The sequence below is a fragment of the Sapajus apella genome, unplaced genomic scaffold (genome assembly GCF_009761245.1).
Source record: "Sapajus apella isolate SASKATOON/1434 unplaced genomic scaffold, GSC_monkey_1.0 scaffold10, whole genome shotgun sequence".
Lineage (NCBI taxonomy): Eukaryota > Metazoa > Chordata > Mammalia > Primates > Cebidae > Sapajus > Sapajus apella.
Genome location: NW_022436950.1, coordinates 42,039,614 through 42,064,092, shown reverse-complemented (window position 1 = coordinate 42,064,092; position 24,479 = coordinate 42,039,614). Strand labels below are relative to the sequence as shown.

Genomic DNA, 24,479 nt, shown 5'->3' with positions numbered 1-24,479 from the left:
GCTGTTCACAGACCACCGGGGAAGATGAGTGAACAGATGACTTCCACGCAGAGCGAGGGAGAAGTGTGTGCGCCTCAGGTGCTGGGGGAGCACGTCAATGCAGCGCCTTTGCTGGGGGGTCCTAAGGAAGTTGAAGGAGTCCATTCTCAAGGAACGAGCTGGGACCAGCCAGCTGGAAGGGAAGCAAAGGGCTTTTCTGGATAATGACAACTGCATGTGCCAAGGCACAGACACCTGAAAGAGGGTGGCAAGCTCCAGCAACAGCAAGAGGGTACCGAATTATGTGGTAGGCCTACTCCAAGCACCCCCGCTGCCACTCTGCTGCCTGGCAACTGCTGGTCCCCAGGCCACTTCATCTCCCATTGCCTCAGGGTGTGGCCAGGTCAGAGGCCAAGATAAAGGTAGACAAAAGGGACCCCGGAGGGGGACCCAAGGTACACTAAATTGCTGGCAGTTGCCATGTGTTCTGCGTGCATTGTATCCACATCAACAAAAGTTCAAGTGTTTTGCTATCTGCCAGTCACAGTGGCTCATGCCTCTAATCCCAACACTTTAGGTGGCTGAGGCAAGTGGATCGCCTGAGCCCAGGAGTTCGAGAGCAGCCTGGCCAACAAAAGAAATCCCATCTCTACAAAAACCACAAAAATTAACCATGCATGGTGATAGGTAACTGTAGTCCCAGCTACCCAGGAGGCTGAGGTGGGAGGATCACTGAAGCCCAGGAGGTTGAGGCTGCAGTGAGCCAAGATCACGCTACTGCACTCCAGCCTGAGTGACAGAGGGAGAACTTGTCTCGAAATATATACATATGTGTGAGTGTGTCTGTGCGCACGTGTGCGTGCTATCTAGCTGAGGACACCATTTCAAAACATAAAAAGAAAGGGGACCATTAAACAGCCAATAGAGATTTGTGCATAATCAGAGCTACTGTTCACAAAATGACACAAGGAAACACCGAGCAGGGAGTAAACAGTGATCACCTGAGGGATTTGAAAACTCCACCACCAGGAAACATCTAAATTGATTGCTCGTAAAACTATTTCCTCTCTGTGCTGAACTTGTTTCGTGTCATGAAAGCAGTTAACTAAGTGACGAAAGGAAGTTTTGTCTTTATCAGAGTACACACACATGCCAAGACATTAATTATTCACGCTTTTCCATTATTTATCTCATTTCCATTTAGTGCCTCATCTTTCAATGAGCCGTATGTTTTCCCTTTGAACACGGTTTTGGCAAAATTTTTCCATTATTTTTTATGTCCCTTTAATTCACCCTCTACCAAACATTAAATATTCGTTTATTTCTATTCTCTATAATAGTGTTTTCCATCCTCCTGGTCTCCTGATGACTTTGACCTTATCAGTCCTAACAGATATTGGTAAGAAGATGATAGCCCTCCAAAAAATCATATATTTCTGAATAGTTCAGAACAACAGGGTTAAAAACTAATTCTGATAGTTACAATAGCTGAAAATAACACTGAATACATGCATCAGTGGCAAGAGCATCAGCTTGGAGTCAGACCTGCCGTGCTTCAAATAACCGCACCATCACTTAACCTCTCTGAGCCTTAATTTTCTCGTCTGTGCAGTTGGCATAAGTGTCTACTTCTTAAAGGTGCTGTGAGAAATAAATGAGCAAATGAATGCTAATGCATTTGGAAATTATAAAGCACTAATCAGATGTAAAGTGTGTTCTCAAATTGCTTATTGAATGAATGTAGGCTTCATAATTTTTCCTTTGAACACAAAGGTTCTAATCACAATGACATTCATTTTTAGACATTGTCTATTTGGACACATCTCACCAAAATCAGGAATGATTTTCTTCTCTTTGCAAGACCCCAGTTAATTGATTCTTGTTAAAACTAACAAAATAAGCTGGGCACAGTGGTTCATGCCTGTAATCCCAAGATTTTGGGAAGCCGAGGTAGATGGATCCCTTCAGCCTAGGAGTTTGAGACCAGCCTGGGCAACACGGCAAAACCTCATCTCTACTAAAAATACAAAAATTAGCCAAGCACGGTGGCATGCACCTATAGTCCCAGCTACTTGGGAGACTGAAGTGGGAGGATCACTTGAGTTTGGGAGGTGAAGGGCACAGTGAGCCATGATTGTACCACTGCACTCCAGTTTGGGTGACAGAGCGAGACCGTATCTCAAAACAAAAACAAGCTGGGCACAGTGGCTCATGCCTGTAATCCCAGCACTTTGAGAGGCTGAGGTGGGCGGATCACGAGGTCAGGAGTTTGAGACCAGCCTAACCAACATGGTGGAATCCCGTCTCTACCAAAAATACAAAAGAGCTGGGCATGGTGGCGCGTGCCTGTAATCCCAGCTACTTGGGAGGCTGAGGCAGAAGAATCACTTGAACCCGGGAGGCAGAGGTTACAGTGGGCCAAGAGCATGCCATTGCACTCCAGCCTGGGTGACAGAGTGAGACTCCGTCTCAAAAAAACAAAACAAAACAAAAAAGCTAGCAAGACAAAAATTTTAGGCTGGGCATGGTGGCTCATACCTGTAATCCCAACACTTTGGGAGGCCAAGGTGGAAGGATAGCTTGAGTCCAGGAGTTTGAGATCAGCCTGGGCAAGACAGAGAGACCCCCATCTCTACAACTAATAACGTCAAAAATACCCAGCATGGTACATGCCTGTAGTCCCAGCTACTTGGGAGACTGAGGTGCAAGGATCACTTGAGCTTGGGAGGTCGAGGCTGTAGAGAGCTGTGATCATGCCACTGCACTTTAGCCTGGGCAACGGAGTGAGACCTTGTCTCAAAAAAATAAAATAAATAAATAAATTTCAGCACACAAGAAAACAGCACTGCATTCAAAAAGGATTTTCCTTCATGTCCTTTTATTTTCTTCTCCAAGACAATATTAAGTAGTGGCTGTCATGCAGCCCTTTTCAGAGCATTGCCTGCTTGTTTCCCTGCCTTGTCACATGTATGCATGATCTCCCGAATGGCTGGGCAGAGTGCTGCAGCTCCAGGCTCCAGAAACGACACTAACAGCTCACCCATCCCACCTCTTCATGTGGAAAATGTCCATCCCCACTCCATCTGCAAATCCAATTAGCCAGGGTCATTTGGAAGATTTTCATTTTCCCCTGGAAAATACAGAGTATCCTAGATCTTTTTGTGGTATTAAAAAGCTATTTTTCTAACACCCTAAAGTAAACTTTTAAGGAAAGAAGCAAACAAGCAACTAATCTGAAGAACACAAAACTAGTTTGATATCATTCCCTTCCACAATTGGCTCAGCTCTTGGGCAGTGGTTGTCTAGCTTTGAGGCAGCCACCAGCAGGGGCCACCGCATCACAGTTAAGGAGGCGGTAGGAAGCAGCTGGGTGGACACATGATTTAGGCAGTCTGAGCATCTTCTCTGAACTAATTTAGCTCTGAGAACATTTGCTGGATAAGCTCTTTATGTATCTATGATCTGGATTAAGGAAATGAACTAGAAATATTGATCTTCCTGCAAGCACGGTTCAATTCATGCCATATCCCTACCTTAAAACCGTCAGTAAATATTTGTGGAATAAATGAATGTTGAATAGTCAGTGGTTACCCGTTGGCTATAAGATAAAGTTTAACGGTGGCCTTTAGAGAGTGATGATGTAGTTTGGATCTGTGTCCCCACCCAAATCTCATGTGGAACTATAATCCCGTGTTGCAGGTGAGGCCTGGTGAGACGTGATTGGATCATGGGGGTGAATTTCTACCAAATGGTTTAGCCTCATCTTGGTGCCGTTCTCCTGTTAGTGAGTGAGTTCCTGCCAGATCTGGCTGTTTAAAAATGTGTGGCACCTCCCTCTCCTCTTTCTTCATCCTGCTCTGGTCACGTGACTGTGCCTGCTCCCCCTTTGCCTTTTACCATGATTGTTTCCTGAGGCCTCCCCGGAAGCCGAACAGATTCTAGCATCATGCTGCCTGTATAGCCTGCAAAACCGTGAACCAATTAAACCTCTTTTCTTTATAAATTACCTAGTCTCAAATTTTTTTTTTTTGGACATAGAGTCTCCCTCTATCGCCAGGCTGGAGTGTAGTGGCACAATCTCCGCTCACTGCAACCTCCGCCTCACGGGTTCAAGCAATTTTCCTGTCGCAGCCTCTGAAGTGGCTGGGACTATAGGCGCACACCACCACACCCAGCCAATTTTTGTATTTTTAGGAGAGACAGTGTTTTACCATGTTGGCCAGGATGGTCTCAATCTCCTGATCTTGCGATCGATCCACCCGCCTTGGCCTAGCCAAAGTGCTGGTATTAAAGGCGTGAGCCACAGCACCCGGCCTACCTAGTCTCAAGTATTTCTTTATAACAATGCAAGAACAGACTAATACAGAGGCATTCCATAATCTAAATCCAAAGTACATCTCATCCATTCATTTGTTCAATAAATACATATTGGGTGCCTAGGAAGGGAGGCACTGTACTTGGTGCTGGAGGTTCAGATTTGAACAGACATACCAGATACTGGCCCTGATTTCTTGGGGCTATATCTGATCTCCCACTATTTCTCATCATTTAGGCTGTCCCCCAGCCTACTTTCTTAGACACAACCCAAGCTTTCCCAGTTCCACAATTTTGCCAAGGCTCTTCATTGTCCCTTTCAACACCATATATCCAATTCTAACTTATCCCTTAAAAGTATGCCCTCCTTCTAAAGCTCCCACCTAATCTCACTTTCTTGGCTTTTCCCACGTGATGGAAGCTCCCAGGTGAAGAAAGCTTCTCCAGCACCTTACAGAGAAGAGCCTTTTCAACTATGTTTATAGTATTAATAGCTAGCAAATGCCTTGTAGATAGCTGGCACTTAGTTTTGACAAACAAATGAAGTCCTCATGATTTAAATCATAGATACTGTTTACGCCCTTGAGAAACATTTCTCAAACCTTCTTCAAGTTATAATTTCATGAACTCAAAAGCCAAGTTGATCATTTGTTTATGATTACTCAATGCAATTAAAATATATGGCTGGGCACAGTGGCTCATACCTGTAATCCTAGCACTTTGGGAAACTGAGGTAAGAGGATCAGTTGAGCCTAGGAGTTCAAGACCAGCCTGGTAAACATAGCAAAACCTCAGTTCAATAAATGTATGCATGCATGCATGCATGCATACATACATACATACATAGGTCAGGCACAGTGGCTATGCCTGTAATCCCAATTTGGGAGGCTAAGGTGGGCAGATTACTTGAGCTCAGGAGTTCAAGACCAGCCCAGGCAACATGGCAAAACCCCATCTCTACAAAAATTACAAAACTTAGCCAGGTGTGGTGGCATGCACCTGTAGTCCAGCTACTCGGGAGGCTGAGATGGGAGGATCACTTGAACCTGGGAAGCAGAGGTTACAGTGAGCTGAGATTGTGCCACTGCACTCCAGCCTGGGCGACAGAGCAAGACACTATACAGCCTGAAAAACCATGAGCCAAGTAAACCTCTTTTCTTTATAAATTACCTAGTCTACCTGGAAAAAATATATAAAAGTGTTCATTAGAAAATGAAAATGTAAGGCAGAGCACGGTGGCTCATGCCTGTAATCCCAGCACTTTGGGAGGCTGAGGCAGGTGGATTGCCTGAGGTCAGGAGTTCAAGACCAGCCTGGCCAACATAGTGAAACCTCTCTACTAAAAATACAAAAAAATTAGATGAGCATGGTGGTGCATGCCTGTAATCCCAGCTACTCAGGAGGCTGAGGCAGGGGAACTGCTTGAACCAGGGAGCTGAGATCATACCATTGCACTCCAGCATGGGCAACACAGCAAGACTCCATCTCAAAAAAAAAAAAAAAAAAAGAAAAGAAAAATATACTGGACTATATATCTCATTTGTTTAGTATTTGGGGCAGAATCGTGTCACTATTCCCAGAGAAATCAAACTTGAAGTGTTTCTCAGGTGCTTCTAACACTGAATGATACTATTTTCATCTAAAATAATTTGAAGATTTAAAGAGCAAATCTATACTTTCATTTTTTTGAGATGGGAGTCTCACTGTCGCCCAGCCTGAAGTCGAGTGGCGTGATCTCGGCTCACTGCAACCTCTGCCTCCCAGGTTCAAGTGATTCTCCTGCTTCAGCCTCTCGAGTAGCTGGGACTACAAGCATGCACCACCACTGCCCAGCTAATTTTTTTGCATTTTTAGTAGAGACGGGATTTCCCCATGTTGGTCAGGCTGGTCTTGAACTCCTGACCTCAAATGATCCACCTGCTTTGACCTCCCAAAGCACTGGGATTATGATGTGAGCCACCGCGCTTGGCCCAAATCTATGCTTTTAAGTCTTCAACTGAACTCACACCAATCCCCTAATCCTTTCTTTCCTTCTGCTGCACCTGCAGATTGGTAGCCAACCAAATACCTTCTCTAGCCAGCTGCACTGTTGCACAATACTAGAGAATACCCTGCAATCCCTTGAGATTGCCAGACAATCTCAACATCCCTGATGACTGCCTTCTATTTCCTCAAGAGTTATTTCCAAAGTGCTTGCTCCTCAAGCCACCTACCAATCTCCATCCCTTCTAATGTCAGCAATAACAGAGGTCTTTTACCTCATGATAATAACAGGCCAGGAGTGATGGTTCACACCTGTAGATCCCAGCATCTTGGAAGGCCAACGTAGGAGGATCTGCTTGAACCTAGGAGTTCGAGACAAGCCTAGACAATATAATGAGACCTTATCTCTAAAATAATAAAATAACTATTTCAACAGCAACAGCCGTTCAATCTATTAAGTGCTGTGCTTAGGCATTTTGCCTTATATACATTATCTTACCCAATCTTTACAAGGACCACCACTTACTGAGGCAGATACTATTAATTATCCCTACTCCACAAATTAGAAAGCTGAAGTGTAGAAAGGTTAAAAAACTTGCCCTAGGTCACATAACCAGTAAGTGGCATGTCCAGGTTACAAATCCAGGACTAACTGCAGAGCCAACTGTTAAACCTATACTGTGTTGACATCCTGTTCCACTCTTCCATCAGGGTACAATAAAGGCAGAGCCAGGATTCCCAAAGGTTACATGGCTCTCCCAGGCCAGCTCATAGCAGTGTCAAGACAGTGAGCTCTCCTCTTTTCAGTCCAAGACTCTCCAACAACCAATGTCAGTCAACTAGTAAGCAGCAGAAGAAATATGGAGATACACCCATGAGGTTTATTAACTACATTACGCTGACCTGCTTTATTGGAAAAAGCAATGGATTTTATTAAAAGTCTCCCTGTACCCTCTTTTAATTTCATCCAGGTTCCAGCAAAGTACCTTTCTGGAAGTGTTTTGATCACCTCTTGGCTATCTGTGTCTAAGGCCCACTTGCTTCCACACCTAAACAGACACTTCCATCCCTTTTTTACTGTGTCATTATCACATTGGGAATGGAGTGGTATCCTAGCTTAGTGCTAATCAATCTTAATGTGCATGTGAATCACGTTGGGTATCTCACAAAAATGCAATTGAGTTGGAGTTTCGCTTGTTACCTAGGCTGGAGTGCAATGGCGATAAAAGTAACTGTAAAACATCATGTCCAAGCATGTCCTTTTATGAAAATCATTTTAGAACCCACAAAATAAATAATAAATTTTAAAGCTTAGTTATCTTAGCAGGAACACTAGAGATGTCACTGACTACACTCACTCGTTTACTTATTCCCTCCTGCCTACAAATCTTGACTGCCTTGCAAACCTAAATTTCCTCTGTGGCTTCCTATCCAAAATTTTTAAAAAGGGAGGAAGGCGTTTCTGTGCCCTGCCTGCCCTCTTCTTCCAACTGTATTATATAACCCACCTATTGCCAGCTCGCAGGAGACAACCCAACGCTTGAAGACCAGCATCCCAGGTGGAGCACCAAGCCACCTCCAGCACTCCTGCCCAAGCTGCCCACCGGGGTCATCTTACACATTTTCACAGCTTACTTTCCCCAGAACTTACGCAGAGTTTCACCCCAAGGCAGGCATTTAAGTGTCTGCTAAATAGTACTTCTAGTTACTTCCTAGGCAACCGCTGCCTAAAATCAAATGCTTTATTCATCATGATTTAATTTTATTAAACATGTTAAGTCCTGCTTAAACAATGGTCTAAGGCTAGCTCTGTGGTTCTCGCCCTAGGGAGATTTTGCCCTCGGAGGGACATGAGACAATGTCTGGAGGCATTTTTGGTTTTAACACTGGGATGTGGATGTTCTGGTGGCATCTCACAGGTAGAGGCCAGGAAAACTGTTCAACATTCTGCAAGGCACAGAACAGCACTCCACAATAGTGACATATTTGATCCAAAATGTCAGTAATGCCAAGGTTGAGAAAGCCCAGGGTAGCCGCATTATCCTCTTTTAACCTTAGGGGATTTGAGAACCAATGGAAACCACAGAGCCAAACTGAGCCTATGTGGCTGCAACTGTTTTATAGTTTCTTAATAGAGAAAAACTTCTCTGGTTTTTCAACATCAAGTTCCCTTGTTTTGGAAACAACCGAAAGAGCTCAATATTGCAAAAATGGCACAACCACAACAGAGTGCAGTGTGATAACAATACAGAGTCAACTAAGATTAAAAACTGGCCTACTAAGACTTCAGATATAACACGTTTTATTCATCTGGTGGTACTTGGTGCTCACAGGGCACCGTACAACAAATTTTAAAAATACAATATGAAAAAATCAAACAGCCAGAGATCAATTCCATTAGAGGGCAATGGCCCACAGAAAAACCAACAAAGGCCCACAGAAAAATCCACCCTGTGTTCTTAAGAACATTTCCTTCTTGGTTTGGCTTTAAGAAACACCAAAAGAAAATATGAAAGAAAAGGTCTTTGAGAAGATAGGTAAAACTTCACATAGCGTCTTCCACAAGTCACAAAATGCTTTCCTTATTTAACAATAAGCACATAAAATAACCCAAACATCTGTAAGCCTCTATTTGGTCCCAATTTTTTAGGTCACAGCTTCTACTACTTCCCTCCTCTCTATCCTCAAATTATTTGCATCAGTAAAAAAAAAAGGTAATTAAGGTGTAGCAGCAGTCTCCTTTGCTCCACACTGCCACTACAAAGCCTATTTTCCAGAAAAAGCCAGAGGCCAAGCAACGTAACCTAAGTACTTGAATTGAAAATATAATTAAAATTTTCCAAAAGTGATTTAACATCAAATTTTGGCTTTGTAATCTATTTGTTTTGATTCTCATTAGTCATTACTGAAGGTCATTTGACATCAACCAGAGAGCAGTGAGATTTAAAGTTGCATGGAAGTACTGCTAGAAAACTTCTAACAACAGAAAGATGAGTTTGGCTTGTTTTAATTTTACTACATAGTGACCTATGTTTCCAGAAAGTTGCCATACAAGAAACGAGTTACAAATCCTACTTGGAAACCATTAATGCTCAGTATCAATGTCTTAAGTCAGTTACAAGCTGTTTCTTAACTAAGACTCTTCTGAACCAGGAACTCCTGAAGTGTTAACAACAGGCAGTTTTACTTGCAGTAGCGGTTATATGCTAATGCTGCTTGCAGAATTTATTTTCCCTTTAGAGTTCACAGAAGTACTACCACATGGAGACAAAATAAAATAGTAAAAATAGTATAGGTAGTAAAAAGGCCAAAATTAAGAAATTTGGGGCCATAACATTAGAAAAGGTTGAAAATATACTTTACATATTTGCTAAAAAAACTAAGTCTAGTACTGCCTTAATGTTTGATTCTTCTAGAATTAATGGCCTTTCATTCAGTTTATGCTGAACTCTTAGATCAACTTATTCTTACTACTGAATACAAAGCTAAGCAAACTTACATTTTAGCTGCTGCCACTGTGTATTATTATCACAGTACATAAGGAAGCTGTAACAAGATTTGTCTCCCCTTCTCCGTTATACCGTTCTTAAAGGTAGAGGGCAGGTCTCATGCACCTTTGCATCCCTTGCATCTAAGCACAGTGGCTGGCATACAGTGGATGCTCAACAGGTATTTACTGATGCACTGCCGAGTAATGGTTTATGACATGGGGAAAAGCCCAACATTGTCCTGTTCTATCAGCATTACTTAGGTAGCCTCACTCCCAATAGGCAGAAAGCAGTTTTGAAGTTATCTTCCTTCCTTGCTAAACACAGCACACCTACCAAGCATTAGACAAGACTTAAACCACTTCCTTTAAGCCTGTTCATAAAGCATTTTGAGAAATCAAGAGATGAAAGGCGCTATGTAAGTACAAAATATTATTCAAGACAGTTTAGCAAAAGTGCTACTTTTCTATGATGACGGAATGGTTGTGCTAGTTTGAGGGGAACACCTCCCCAAGGCTACTCTTCTTGCTGTCATTATTAACAGAACAATGGAATTTTGACAAATATGCCATCACTTTATATAGTTTTTATTCTGCTAACTACTTTCTATAAACCAGGTGACAGAAAATGAAATTAAGCCATTTATTCCACATAAACCAATACTTTATCAAAGTTCCGCATTTTACAAGTCATGTTCAAAAAACACACACAAATTAGCATTTTGTACACAAATGTTTATTTCTTAATTAAACATTCCCTTTAAACACAAGGAATGAGTTCTAAATCTTCATAAAGATGAATTAAAAATGAAATCCCTCCAGTATAGTGTATGTAATCACTGTGTTCTTGGTCACTACTGGCATTTACTGTTTAACAAAACAAAGACAGGTTATTTAAAAATCATGCTACTGGATTTCTAGCTCTTCCTCTATGACCAGCTCTATACTGATCTGCAATGTTTAAAAGTTTACATCACCAAATCGAAGCAAGTTTAAGGTGTGAAATAGCTGTGCATTAAACACAAACAATAAAATTATAAGATATAATCAAGTTCATAACGAATATAGGTGTTCTTATCATCGTTGTAGATTCTTGGGTAATGTGCTATGAGAGCGTCCTGGGAACCAATGTAGATGGAGTTGTAAATTTTCCAATATACATCTCTGACTTTCCGGGCTGGGTGAAACAGACCCTAGAATAATTGAACAGTTACATCATTTCAATTTTCAAGAACATACATAAACTTAACAAAATTAACAAACTATATAGATATGATTCAAAATTATTTCCCTTGGGAGTGAGGGGGAACCTAGTAATTACACAAAACTATAATGGAAGAGACAAAACTAACTCCTCCCTCACCACACAACTGTTCTCCCATATGGCACAATATAGCCTATTGATAATCAGGAAAAGTAACTTAATTCAACACACTACTTTTTCTTGCTAAGTAATCTTTTAAAAACTGTTAACTTACAGGGGGTGGGGGAAAGAGGAGGGAGAGCATTAGGACAAATACTTAATGCATGTGTGGCTTAAAACCTGGACGATGGGTTGATAGGTACAGCAAATCACTATGGTACATGTATACCTATATAACAAATCTGCACATTCAGGACATGTATCCCACAACTTAAAATTAAAAAAAAAAAAAAAAAAAAAAAATCAATTAAAAAAAAACATCTTTTTACCTTACCTGTAAACAATATTGCAACATTCTACATGGTCCAATAGCAACTCTCAGGCCCTCTAGGGCTCCCATAACTGCCTGAATTACATGAGGAGATGTCTCAAACACATTTGGCCACACATAGTTCAACAAGTGATTCAGTGAATCTTCACAACCAAATCCATAAACCCCAAGTGACATGTGCTGTACCACCGCACTAGCCGTCTGTCTGTGTACAAGGTCTCTACAAAGGAAGGGAAAAAAATCCTTTAAGATATGGTCTTAGTTTTACAGGAAATATTCACCTGCCCATTAAAAACTGTGCACTGAACAGATGTGAAGTCATCCTAACATTTCATGTATCTAATATATCCTTTAGAATGACTAAAGCTTTCACTTGAGGACTTTTGCTTTAATGACTCAAGCTTTACTATGGCTCAATGATTAAGCCATATTTTCTAATTAACTTTTAAAATGAATATGAGCAGAAGGGCTCTGTGATGTCTTGGCTTTGTTATACTACTAAAGAGAAGACATGTGATCCTAACTAGGAATAATGAACAGTAATATCTTATTTTACACTTTTTTTTTAAATTATTTTTTCAGGCTGGGCACGGTGGCTCATGCCTATAATCCTAGCACTTTGGGAGGCCAAGGTGGGTGGACTGCCTGAGGTCAGGAGTTCGAGACCAGCCTGGCCAACGTGGTGAAACCCTGTCTCTATATTAAACATACAAAAATTAGCCAGTAGTGCTGGGCACCTGTAATCCCAGCTACTCAAGAGGCTAAGACAGGAGAATCACTTGAACCCGGGGGGGGGTGGGGGCGGCAGAGGTTGTAGTGAGCTGAGATCACGCCCTTGCACTCCAGCCTGGGCAACAAGAGTGAAAATCTGTTTCCAAAAAAAAAAAATTTATTTTTCCTTTTTATTTTTAGAGATAGGGCCTCACTATGTTGCCCAAGCTGGTTGTGAACTCCTGGGATCAAGCGATCCTCCTACCTTGGCTGCCCAAATCATTTTAAACTCTTGATTATAAACTTAAATCTTTACTAGTACTTCAGATACTGGTATATAATAGGTAACTAAATTAAAATTAAATTCCCTTTTCACGTAAAGTTTATGTTTCATTCAGTAACTCAATTTGAGCAAAAGAAGATCAGTAATTTTTTCAAACCTACAGAAATAACTATCATCTCCTATGTTAACTGAATTTATGTTTATGAAAAATCAATGAGTGATTCGTTCCACAATTATTCAACCAAGTATGAACTCATTGGCTAGCATGCTGGGATTTGCAACAGGTATGAAAATGAGTTTCCACATTTTGTCCCAAAGACAGTAAGACAGGCCATATCTAAGATATAAGAGAAAAAGGCTTGTATTTACTAATATCCTTGTTTTTCTTGTTTATTTTAATAATGTCATTCAGCATAAAAATGAAGCAGTATTCCTCATTAATAAAATTTCCAACTGAAGTATCCTTTCCATTTAGTAATTTTCAATAGAATTACTCACCCAACTTCTTAGTATACAGAACAAAATTTTTAACTGTAAAAGTTAAAATTTTTAATTTAGTACACAGAACAAAATTTTTAACGAAAGTGCTCAGGCACTTCTCACTGAGGAATATGGAGCAAGGGCGATTTACCCTCAATTTTTTCTGCCCTGGACAGCAAGGCTTTTACAGAGCACAATTCTTACTTTGTCTCCATGTCTTGCGTATATACATTCTGGTAACTTTTTGATGACTCCAATTAAGTCTCCCTTTCAGGTCATTAATGAATAACTTTAATCTGTACACAAAAGTATTTGAATGGGCTCTGATTTGAGTAACTTATCTCTCCTGAAAAATAAAGAGCCAGTGAAACAGTTCTTTCCCTTACTATGCCTGCACTTTCCTTTGCACTTTGTTCAGTTACTTTTGTGTTTACGGCTATATGTCAGTCTAGATGGTAAAAGGTATTAGGAATCTGTCAAATAACTTCAACAGTACTGTACTGGTGGTCACCATCTGAAACACTAGGGACCTGCAATGGAAAGAGTGCAGCTCTGGCAGGCTATGTTCAGTAATTCAAAAGCTTAAGAGAAATCTGTGCTTTACCTACAATAAAATGCTAAAAAAGATCAGGTCTCTGCCACACTGATTAGCTCCTGCTCATCATGTCCTCTAACTATATTTGACTGATTTTGAAAACAAAAGATTATCAACCCTTTTCAAAATGTAATTAGTTCAATAGATATGAAAAGAAATTTAAAGGGAGGTGGGTAACTTGAAAGAAACTTTGGAGAATCACTACAACATACTCATTATTTTAAATAATAAGCCATATTTACAATGTCCTAAGACTCCAGGCTAGCATTTTTTTATCTACATTACAATGAAAAGTCATCTAATAACTATTTCAGGATGTTCTAAAATGAAGGAAGAGTTATAATTATTTTCCTGTATTTAGTTCAAGTCACTTACCTATCCATTAAAGCATCTTCAAGTAATGGTGTTACAGCATAAATGTAGTCTTTTCCCATTTCACCAATATATTCAAACAAGAAGGAAAGTGATTTTAACACTCCATTTTGAACATTCAGTTCAGGAACTCTGTATTCATTCATTAAGGCAGGGAGTACTGTAAAGGGTGAGCACGTTTCTGCAACAATAGCTATTGCTACGGTGGTACAAACTCTGTTCTGCCTTTCTTGAACTTTGAGGTTGTTTAGAAGTGTAGCCAATACATCGTGAGGGCTGAAAAAAAACAAATGGGTCAACAATAATAAGTCGAACTTTGATTTCCATAAATAAGTCAAAAATTTATGGAAGAAAAAAAACACATGATGAAAACTTTTAAATATTAATAATGACAGGGAGCTCAGTAATTTTATGATAAAAATGCAACATTTTCAAGTCACTGGCATTGTTGTTTCTACATAAAAATTTCATATAAATTAAAAGATCAGTTTTAAAAAGTTAACTCTGAGAAGATCAGAGGCCATAGCTGTACGGATTCTAAAAATTTTAAGTTAACTCAAATTAATTCTCAATGTGCAGTCTTTAAACTTTCTGATACATAAAGAAATGTAAGTAAATGTTTAAAGTGAGTAATTCTCTGAGTTGTCAAAATGGGCCCTAAACTAGGTAGGAGTATCCAAATTGTGGTCTCCCACTATAAACCATATAAAATCTTTTTTCCTTTTATCTTCCCTCCCACACAATTTGCTGCATCTATTCACCTCTTCTTTGACATAAGCTTAGTGGGACACTGGGGCTAAAAGCTTGCACAACAGCTGCTGGCTGCAAATTTCTTGACTCCATCACCACTGAAATAAATATTATGCTACCAAAATAGGAGAGGAATGAGTATGTGTTAAGAGAGGGAGTGTGGTCTGGTTAATTCTACCTAAGATATCAGACGTTCGCATGTCATATTCCTTAAAAACATTTTCTTACTTAAGCCACATGAACATGTAGTGTCTCGTTTTCTATAATGACTGTTTTTTCCCACTTTAGTTGTAATGGAGTGGAAGCAAACAACCACAGATTATCTCACAAAGCAGCTATAATTGAGTTAAATCTGTGGATTAATGTTAGAATATCATTTTTGTTGTTTTTTTAGAGACAGGGTCTCGCCCTGTTGCCCAGGTGCCCAGGCTGGGGTACAGTGGCACAATCACAGCTCACCGTAACCTTGAACTCCTAAGCTCAAGCAATCCATAATAAAATTTTTACAACACACAGAGGATTAATATGAGACTTAAATGATGTGGTGAGATTAAAAACTTGCCTTTATAGTTTAAGCAATATCCAAAAAACCAGTACACATTTTAAATTTTTCTGAAAATGGTAGTTTCTCTCCCTGAAAATACCCAACATATGATTAAGTAAATATTAAACCCTTCCATCTATTTTAATTCAATTAAAAATTTAAGACTACAGGCTGGGCGCAATGGCTCACGCCTGTAATCTCAGCACTTTGAGAGGCCAAGGCAGGTGGATCATTTGAGGTTGGGAGTTCAACAGCAGCCTTGCCCACATAGTAAAACCTCGTCTCTACTAAAAAATACAAAAATTAGCCAGGTGTGGTGGTGCAACACTTGTAGTCCCAGCTACTGGGGAGGCTGAAGCAGGAGAATCACCTGAACCCAGGAGGCGGAGGTTGCAGATCGCATCACTGCATTCCAGCAGTGGGTAACAGGGCAAGACTTTGTCTCAAAAAAAAAAAAAAATTGAATTTAAGAATGCATTCCAATAATCAGAAGGTCAGTGGTTAAATGAAGTGCTTTTGCAACTGCATTACTCAGACCATGCCTCAAAAGAGATTTCAACACCACAACGGATTTATTATAAAGTAATTTTTTTGAATGGAAGTAAGTAACACTCACCCAATGGCCTTTGCAATATAACCAAATGTGTTGACTGTGGCTCTACGAATAGCTTTTTTGTGGGCTTTTAAAAGCTCTAAAAGCTCAAAGCAAATCCTCATCCATTCTCTTGCGGACACATATTCAGCTCCCCTAATTTAAAAAAATACACATATTAATTTTTGTGACATTAAGTTTTAACGGTAAATTTGCAAATTCAGTTCTAAAAACATGATTGCTGACTCATTTTAAGCATTAAATAAAAGTTATTACTCTTCAGAAAGGCAAAAGAATTAGTCTTAAAGGTTTAGTCCTAAAATTATATTGCCACCCCATTACCATCCAAAACGAAATTTGACTGAAAATATTAATACCAGACAGCCTAATCATATACACTTATATTAGTGACATTAAGGAACTTTTGCTAATTGAATAAAAAGTGGCCAAATTTGAAACCTGATATTGCTTATAAAAATGCTTGGGTAATCTGCTTACCTGTCAGCAATACGCCCAACAAGATCAATACAATTCTCTTGTACTTTTTCATGTCTGTTCTTTAAGATGGGGGTGAGTCTAGGCAGCAGATCTTTAATTGGTGGAGTCATCTTATGCATACCTATTTAATAGAAGTCAATACACTATCAACATTTAAATTGCAACTTTTGTTCACTTTCCTTTTACTTAGCAATGTCATATATGACTATGCATAAATATAAACTTACAGCTGCCTATGGAAAGAGAAAGCCCGGATTCTGACCAGATTCAGAATCGTTTTTAACTTTCATTAACAACTTTTGATTATGCATAGAAATGAAAGAAATCAGTGAAGTGATTTAAAGAATGATGGAAACTCAATAACAAAAAGTTTTGTTTGGTTCTGAAATGTAATTGTGTACTGACATTTAAATATGGGGACAGCTTATGTTCCGGCCATAGACAACAATATAAGCCAGAGGTAAACATGTAAATAAAGCAAAAATTTCCAGAAAGGGCCCCCTTACCCTTTAACTGCAAAACAAACAGATCTCCAGTCTCCCTGCAATGCAGGGCATACTTGGATGGTATTTACACCTATGAAGAGAGAAAAAAGGAGGCAGCTGGCAGGGGCTCTTGCTCTAACTAGAATCGCTTGCTCTGATTCTCTCTCCATTGCTCTTCCCATGCCTCTCTCTGACAAATGATACGGTTTGAAACGCCCTGCAAACCAGAGGCCTACAAGTGGCCATGTAAATGATTTTTGGCAAGTAACTATCTTCAAGTATAGAGGACTGGGCTGCACTGGAGATAATATGCAAACAGAATAGTTTAAAGATATATATTACATAAAAAATTCTTACATCTAATGAGAAAAAAACAAACAGTGGCTCTCTTACAGTCAGCTATTTTGACTTCTGCTAGGTTATCAGACCCTCTAAACTCTGCAGGAGTTACATTTGTCAACAGTTATAATCAATTAAAAAAAAAAAAAGATTAAATACAAGAACCCATTTCTTTTCTTTGTCATACTGACCTAACAGAATAAAAACTTTGCTCTCCATATCCAAGACCATTTGTAATATAGCTGTGTTTTGGGTTAGAAAATTCAACGGACAGTTTTTAAAACTTGGGTATGTAAATAAAGTTAAGAAAATAATTTGATCAATTCACTTTTCTCTCTGATTATATTCCTTGAAACTGATGGTAAGTAAAAAAAACTGTTATAATCACTTACGAATTCAAGATTTAAATATATATATATTATTTTAAAACTAAATTAAAACTTCAGGGTTGCCTTTCTGCCCTGCAGAATATATTTCAGCTGACACACCATTCTTACTAGGGTCCTATATTCCATGACCTCAAAGCTTTTGGAGTTGTGACTACTCCCACCTCTCCTGTAGGTCCTAAACTTGCCCTTTTTTTCTCTTTGAAGTAACATATAAACGGGTCTTGGGAAACAAGACTTTTGTGGCATCCCCTGACTTAACCACCATCTTGAAGTGCTTTTAAAAAGTAACAAAAACCTCCCAAACTCCTAAATAAGATTCTGTATTTTACTTACAATAAGAAAAAAGAAAGTTAAACAAAACAAGAAAAAGTTTTATGTAGCCAGCAAATTCCATACCTATGACATTTACAATGGCCTTCAGGGCTCCAAGAATGCTGCCCAATACTTCAGGGTACTCTTCACCCAAATACTCATACAATACAACACCCAAGTGTCCCATCAATTTTTCCTATAATAAAACAAATAATGTTAAATGTTATCATTTACATTAAACTATTTGCTGAAGAAGTAAAAATTTGATACAAAACTTTACCTCTTGACAAGTCTTCATAACAACAGCAGTTCGAGAAATCAAGTCAGCTGCCTGTTGCCTAACTTTTGCAGATTTGTTATTTAAACGCCACAAAACTGTACCACAGATCTGAGGCAAGTATGGTTTGACTCGTTTGCCAAGAGCATTCACCACTGTGCCAAAGCCATTCAACATTACTGAGTCCTAAAATAAATAAATAAATAAAAAGCCACATTCATTTGGTTTCTTTATGACTGCACAGTTGAAATATACTAATAGTCAACCTTTTTTAACCACCAAAACATCTGTTGTATTTTTATATCAAGTCTTAAAACTTGAGATCAAATCTTTTTTTGGTAACCGAGAACAGGAGCATTTTAAAAATTACTTCAAATTCAATTGTATTTTAGAAAAATTTGCTTGACGAGTAATATGCTTTTTCTACAAATATGAAAGTCAGTGGCAATGTGCCATAATAATTAGTTATCATTACCTCTGTAGTCTGTTCTTGGAAAGCATAAAGAATACCATCAATCAGTTGTTCTTCAAGTTTATGATCAATATCTGCTGCTCCCAAATTGCCCATAATTTTCTCAATTGTCTCCATCACCATTTTTCTGTACTGTTCAGCTTCATCCTTCAAATCATCCACAATCCTGGATATAATTTCTGCTGCACCTACTTTGTTTGCCAACTCCACAGTTGTATCAACTAACTAAAAAAAAACAGAAAAAACAACAACAACAACAAAAACACCTCTTTTAGACTGCTTTTCCAAGGAAATAAAGCAACATTATAAAAACCAAACACTCGGCCGGGCGCGGTGGCTCAAGCCTGTAATCCCAGCACTTTGGGAGGCCGAGGCGGGTGGATCACGAGGTCAAGAGATCGAGACCATCCTGGTCAACATGGTGAAACCCCGTCTCTACTAAAAATACAAAACATTAGCTGGGCATGGTGGCACGTGCCTATAATCCCAGCTACTCAGGAGGCTGAGGCAGGAGAATTGCCTGAACCCAGGAGGCAGAGGTTGCGGTGAGCCGAGATCGCGCCATTGCACTCCAGCCTGGGTAACACGAGTGAAACTCCGTCTCAAAAAAAAAAAAAAAAAAAAAACCAAACACTCTAAATGTACTATTTAGCTAGTAAACATACCATGAATGATTCATTGCTATTTATTAAAGATGAAGAGAAAACTGACCGAAAAATTTAAGAATGAGTATAAGTTAACGTGATTCAAGGTAAAACTGTATCCATGTTTCACCTTGCCAGATAAAGCACTGAATTTACCAGACAAAAACAACAATTCACAGTTGAGTATTGATCCTTGAATGCCAAGTCAAAATGGAAGTTAACTGGCTGACTAAAATCCACCTCCTTTCATAATCAAGCACATATGAACTATGAGATAAAGCAAAAAAATAATATGCAACACAGATTCAAATGACTAAAGAATGAGTAGAAAGGATTTTTGAGAATATTCTTTTATAATTAAAGCTTACTTGTCGGTAATTTCTTCTATCCAAAGCCATCCTGTGCTGCCAGAAGTGTTTAAAAAATGGAGGAAGAATCTCCGTTTTAATATAGTTTGCTTCGACACCATCTGTCCCACAACACTGTTTTACCACCTAAAAGGTTAAAAAAACATTAATAATAAATCAACTGACCTGAAATGAAGAGAATACTCATTGCTGATTACTTGATTTTAAAAAATAAAATTTAAAACGAATCAAACAGTACTGGTGTAACATAGAGTTTTTTGTTGTTTTTTTAAAGAACACTTTAAAATTATCTTAGAACCATTAAACAAAGCTGGTTTACGTTAACAAATTTGGAATAATTACCTTCAGCACAATTTTCTTCATTTCCTCATCAGGAGATTGGAATTCTCGAATAAGGATTAACATCACTTCTCTAGTATAGTAGTTGGCATATTCTGCATCCATGAGAGGAATAAGATACCCAATAGCCTTTAAGAAAGCAGCTAAACCCTGTTTTTAAATAAAAAATAAATGTAGTTTAGTAATTTAGATTTATGTCACCTTAACGAAGAGAAATCAAAAAGTAACTGGTGTATTTACCTTTCCTCTGTGTTGGCGGATACCCTTCCATAAAGGCTTTAAGACAGAATCAAAAGATTCGATACCATAAGGAGTTGCTGCTTCAGCCAAGGCAGCAATGGCCAAAGCACTGATGGTCCGAACCTTCTGCTGCTCATCCACAAGACCTACAAAACCAAACACAGGTTTTAACTATGCACCAACATTACCTAAGTTACATAGTATCATCCAGATTCTTGCAATATATCAACTATTTAGCCAAACTGCAGAATTTGCTCACATTAGACAAAATTAGGTAAAAGCAAATATGAACTGTTAGCAGATAATATTACGAACCCATCATAAATATATAGTTTGTACAGTTACGCCCTTCCATTTATCTCCCCAAATCAATAGCCCAAATTTTAGGACAGCTGTCCTATTAAATGTAGACAGGCTTTTGTGTGTACCTCTAGTACCAGCTACTCAGGAGGCTGAGGCAGGAGGATCACTTGAGCCCAGAAGTTTGAGTCCAGTCTGGGCAACACAGTAAGACCTTGCCTCTTAAAGAGAAAAAAAAGACAAAGTTACATTACAACTTACCATGTTCAATGATTTCAACTAAACTTCTAAGATGTGGCAAGATGGCACAGCCCATAAGAATAGCTATCTGTTGTACAATCTTAATACCAGTGTGTCTTGCTTGCCAGGACTTCTTGCTTTTGCACACAGCTTTTAAGAAGGGCAATAAAGAAGGAATGCCCAGGGCAGAGGCCACAACAGCAAAAGCTCGAGCTGTTGTGTTACGGACATACTCATCCATGTTATCTATATCAGGTCTCATGGTAGAGATCATAGTAGCCAGACCAGCAGCCTAAAAAGTAAAGAAAAAAAACAACAGTCATGAGTTGCCAATATTAATGTTCAACCATTTCCTTCCATAATCAAATAATTCCATAAACAGATAAAAATTCTCTTCTCTAGAAATTTAAATACCTTTGCCAAATTAGAAATGATCTCTCGGCCTTCCACTCTAGCGTAGTAATCTTCATCAATCAATAGCGGTTCAATGACCACGAGGATCTGAAAAAGAGAAGAGAAGAAGCTACACTTTGACATCAATTACTGATGAAATACTCCTGTACAGAATTAAACATATATAGGAAATTTAGAATTATCAGGACTTTTGTTTATCAAGGGATAGACTAAGAATTTTAATTACACAAGTTCAAACTCCTGATAGAGATGAAAATTTAAGAGAACTATTAGTGAGAGACTAACAAATATTCAGTTTTAAAGAAATAACTTATGGCCGGGCGCGGTGGCTAACGTCTGTAATCCCATGACTTTGGGTGGGTGGATCGCCTGAGGTCAGGAGTTCGAGACCAGCCTGGCCAATACGGTGAAACCCCACCTCTACTAAAAATTAAAAAATCATCCAGGCATAGCGGCAGGCGCTTGTAATCCCAGCTACTTGGGAGGGAGAATCGCTTGAACCTGGGAGGTGGAGGTTGCAGTGAACCAAGATTGCGCCACTGCACTCTAGCCTGGGTGACACAGCAAGACTTCATCTCAAAAAAATAATAATTTATACAACCTATGAACATACTGTACCATAATTACCATCAGTGAAAACATTGGTTCTTAACACTAACTGGCATAGTACAGAATCACATATGTTCTTATCCTAATCTAATCTTAATAAAAGCAAATGAAAAAATAATATGAACCTCTTATGGCAAAGATAACAAAAACTTACATGTGTACATCTGTATATACATGTATTCTGTATATAACTGTATTTGTACATGTATGACACGTACTTGTGCAAAGAAAAAGGTCTAGGAAGATATGTAAATTTAACATTAACTGAAAAAGTTACAATATTAAACCATCAGAAACATTATTAAGGAGAACAAACCTTATGCACATACGGACGAACCAAGTCATCAAGTTTGTACAGTATCCTGTCAATAACTTTCACAAGTAAATGACGCTCTTGATCCTCAAGTGTAGGAGACATCAGTAGAGGAAGAATCTGATTAAACAAAGGACCAGCTCCAAATTCACGAGCTTTATCAGTAATCTGACGCAATGCAGCCTGGGAAAAAAAAGCAGAGTAAAAGGTGTGCATTCTTTATAATCAAGCATTTTGAATGAGCAAATTACTCAAAGATTTTCCATAATTTAGTATTTTAGTGTATACTTTTACACACATTTTACATAGACAGCATGAGTTCATTTCCACCCAAATTACTCCAGAATTTGAACTCCTGTGATAGAAATTTTATGTTAATTCATAAGGGTAATTTAACAGAACAAAAGGACCACAGAGGTATATACTAAATGCCTTCATTTCCCCTAAAGTGTCTTCCATTTCCAAGGCACATATAGTGTTAATGTAATTCTTTACATAATTTTAATTATCTTCAAGCTTTAAGCATATTTTAAGGCCTTGAGAGCAAAACGAGAGTCTCATTTTTTCAGCATCTTTATTAGCACAAAATTCTTTGGTTAAAAAAGCTAACTCCAGCAGGGCATAGTGGCTCACGCCTATAATCCAGCACTTTGGGAGACTGAGGCAGGAGGATCACTTGAGCCCAGGAGTAAGACCAGCCTGGGCAATAAAGTGAGACCCCATCTCTATTTAAATAATAAAAACAAATGGCCAGGCACAGTGGCTCACACCTGTAATCCCAGCACTCTAGGAGGCCAAAGCAGGTGAACCGCCTGAGGCCAGGAGTTCAAGACCAGCCTGGTCAACATGGTGAAACCCCGTCTCTACTAAAAATACCGAAATTAGCAAGGTGTTGCGGTGCACACCTGTAGTCCCAGCTACTTGGGATGCTGAGGCAGGAGAACTGCTTGAACCCAAGAGGTGGAGATTGTAGTGAGCCAAGATTGCACCACTACACTCCAGCCTGGGCAACAGAGAACAAGACCCTGTCTCAAAAGTATATATATAATAATAATAAAAACAAGCAAAAAAATTAAATCCTTCACACTACATACAGTTCTTTCCCTTACACTATGTCCTTGATAAAGATGAAGCGAGAGTAAGATTAAATTCCTAAACATAAAAATATAACACTACTGAAAGTTAATTTCTTTGCGAGGAAGGCTTCCTAAATAACCTTTACCAATTTGGGCTATTTGGGAGAGTAAGGAAAGACCATATTTCACAGTGGGCTATACCAATAGTTCACTCTATTTTGTGGACTACATTTCCTGGTGAAAAAATTTAAAAATTAAAAACATTTTAAAAATTTAAACACGGCCAGGTTCAGTGGCTTACACCTATAATCCCAGCACTTTGGGAGGTAGGCCAAGGCAGGAGGATCACTTGAAACCAGCCTCGGCAATTTGGCAAAACCCTGTCTCTACAAAAACTACAAAAATTTGTTTTTAATTAAATAAGCAACAAACTTGACAACTTAACAGAGACTTACCTTTCTCATTGGTGGTGTTCCATTCTTAATTTTTAAAAGTAACTTCATTATTTTTCTCTCTTTTTGCTCTTCTGGACTAAGTGTAGATTCATCAACATCAACCTATAGTAAAAAGAAAAAAAATGTTAAGGCAAATTGAAATCTTATGATTTATAATTCTGGAACACAATGTAATAGTTTATTTCTGCTAGTAATACTTACCAGTAGTTTATCAAAGTACTGAATATCATCAGGTTTTAAAAATGGAAGATTTCCAGATGGCTGGTCATTAACACTTTTCATAGTTCGATCTTCAGTTTGCATGTGGAAACCAGTCATACCACCCAAAGGTGTCGGAGTAGCTGTCAGCTTTCGAGCTGGAGTTCGAATAGGAACATAACCAGCTGGAGGAGGAAGTACCTAATAAAAGTCATAAGATATTTCAGAATTATCTTAACTTTAAAAACGGCATAATGAAAAACATTTGCACTTAAAATATTTTACAGTTTATTAGTTAGAAGGTTTTATTTGCTTGGAGACAACACCTATCTTGCTTTTCTATCTTAATTAGAAACTTAAAATACATGCTTCTTATCTGCTGATTATATCAGCTGCGTAGGGAACTGAGGAAATACAAGAGAAGAGCTTAGAAAATACTAATCACAGGCCGGGTGCGGTGGCTCAAGCCTGTAATCCCAGCACTTTGGGAGGCCAAGGCGGGTGGAACACAAGGTCAAGAGATCGAGACCATCCTGGTCAACATGGTGAAACCCCGTCTCTACTAAAAATACAAAAAAAAATTAGCTGGGCATGGTGGTGCGTGCCTGTAATCCCAGCTACTCAGGAGGCTGAGGCAAGAGAATTGCCTGAACCCATGAGGCGGAGGTTGCGGTGAGCCAAGATCGCGCCATTGCACTCCAGCCTGGGTAACAAGAGCAAAACTCCG

General features: G+C 39.0%; 1 protein-coding gene and 1 non-coding gene across 4 annotated transcripts in view; one reads left to right on the top strand and one right to left on the bottom strand.

The window, feature by feature from the left end:
- Nucleotides 1–8,564: 8,564 nt before the first annotated feature.
- The window catches only part of SF3B1 (splicing factor 3b subunit 1), a 46,938-nt gene continuing 31,023 nt past the window's right edge, over nt 8,565–24,479 (bottom strand). For 2 of the 3 annotated variants that reach the window (XM_032278780.1, XM_032278781.1), the window contains 16 exons: nt 23,756–23,953; nt 23,555–23,656; nt 22,027–22,206; nt 21,102–21,188; nt 20,709–20,979; nt 20,148–20,293; nt 19,911–20,057; nt 19,569–19,694; nt 18,560–18,781; nt 18,088–18,270; nt 17,892–18,003; nt 16,283–16,403; nt 15,809–15,940; nt 13,902–14,174; nt 11,461–11,677; nt 8,565–10,956 (listed from right to left, as the gene is read on the bottom strand). In XM_032278780.1, coding sequence (XP_032134671.1) covers nt 10,798–10,956; nt 11,461–11,677; nt 13,902–14,174; nt 15,809–15,940; nt 16,283–16,403; nt 17,892–18,003; nt 18,088–18,270; nt 18,560–18,781; nt 19,569–19,694; nt 19,911–20,057; nt 20,148–20,293; nt 20,709–20,979; nt 21,102–21,188; nt 22,027–22,206; nt 23,555–23,656; nt 23,756–23,953 — 2,676 coding nt within the window. In that variant the 3' untranslated portion in view covers nt 8,565–10,797. Of the gene's footprint in view, nt 10,957–11,460; nt 11,678–13,901; nt 14,175–15,808; nt 15,941–16,282; nt 16,404–16,788; nt 16,859–17,891; nt 18,004–18,087; nt 18,271–18,559; nt 18,782–19,568; nt 19,695–19,910; nt 20,058–20,147; nt 20,294–20,708; nt 20,980–21,101; nt 21,189–22,026; nt 22,207–23,554; nt 23,657–23,755; nt 23,954–24,479 lie in introns of those variants that run through there. The other variant, XR_004269156.1, reaches the window with a different exon arrangement.
- LOC116552052 lies at nt 23,196–23,331 on the top strand. The gene has a single exon (XR_004269177.1). It is a non-coding gene; the product is annotated as a small nucleolar RNA SNORA4 (small nucleolar RNA).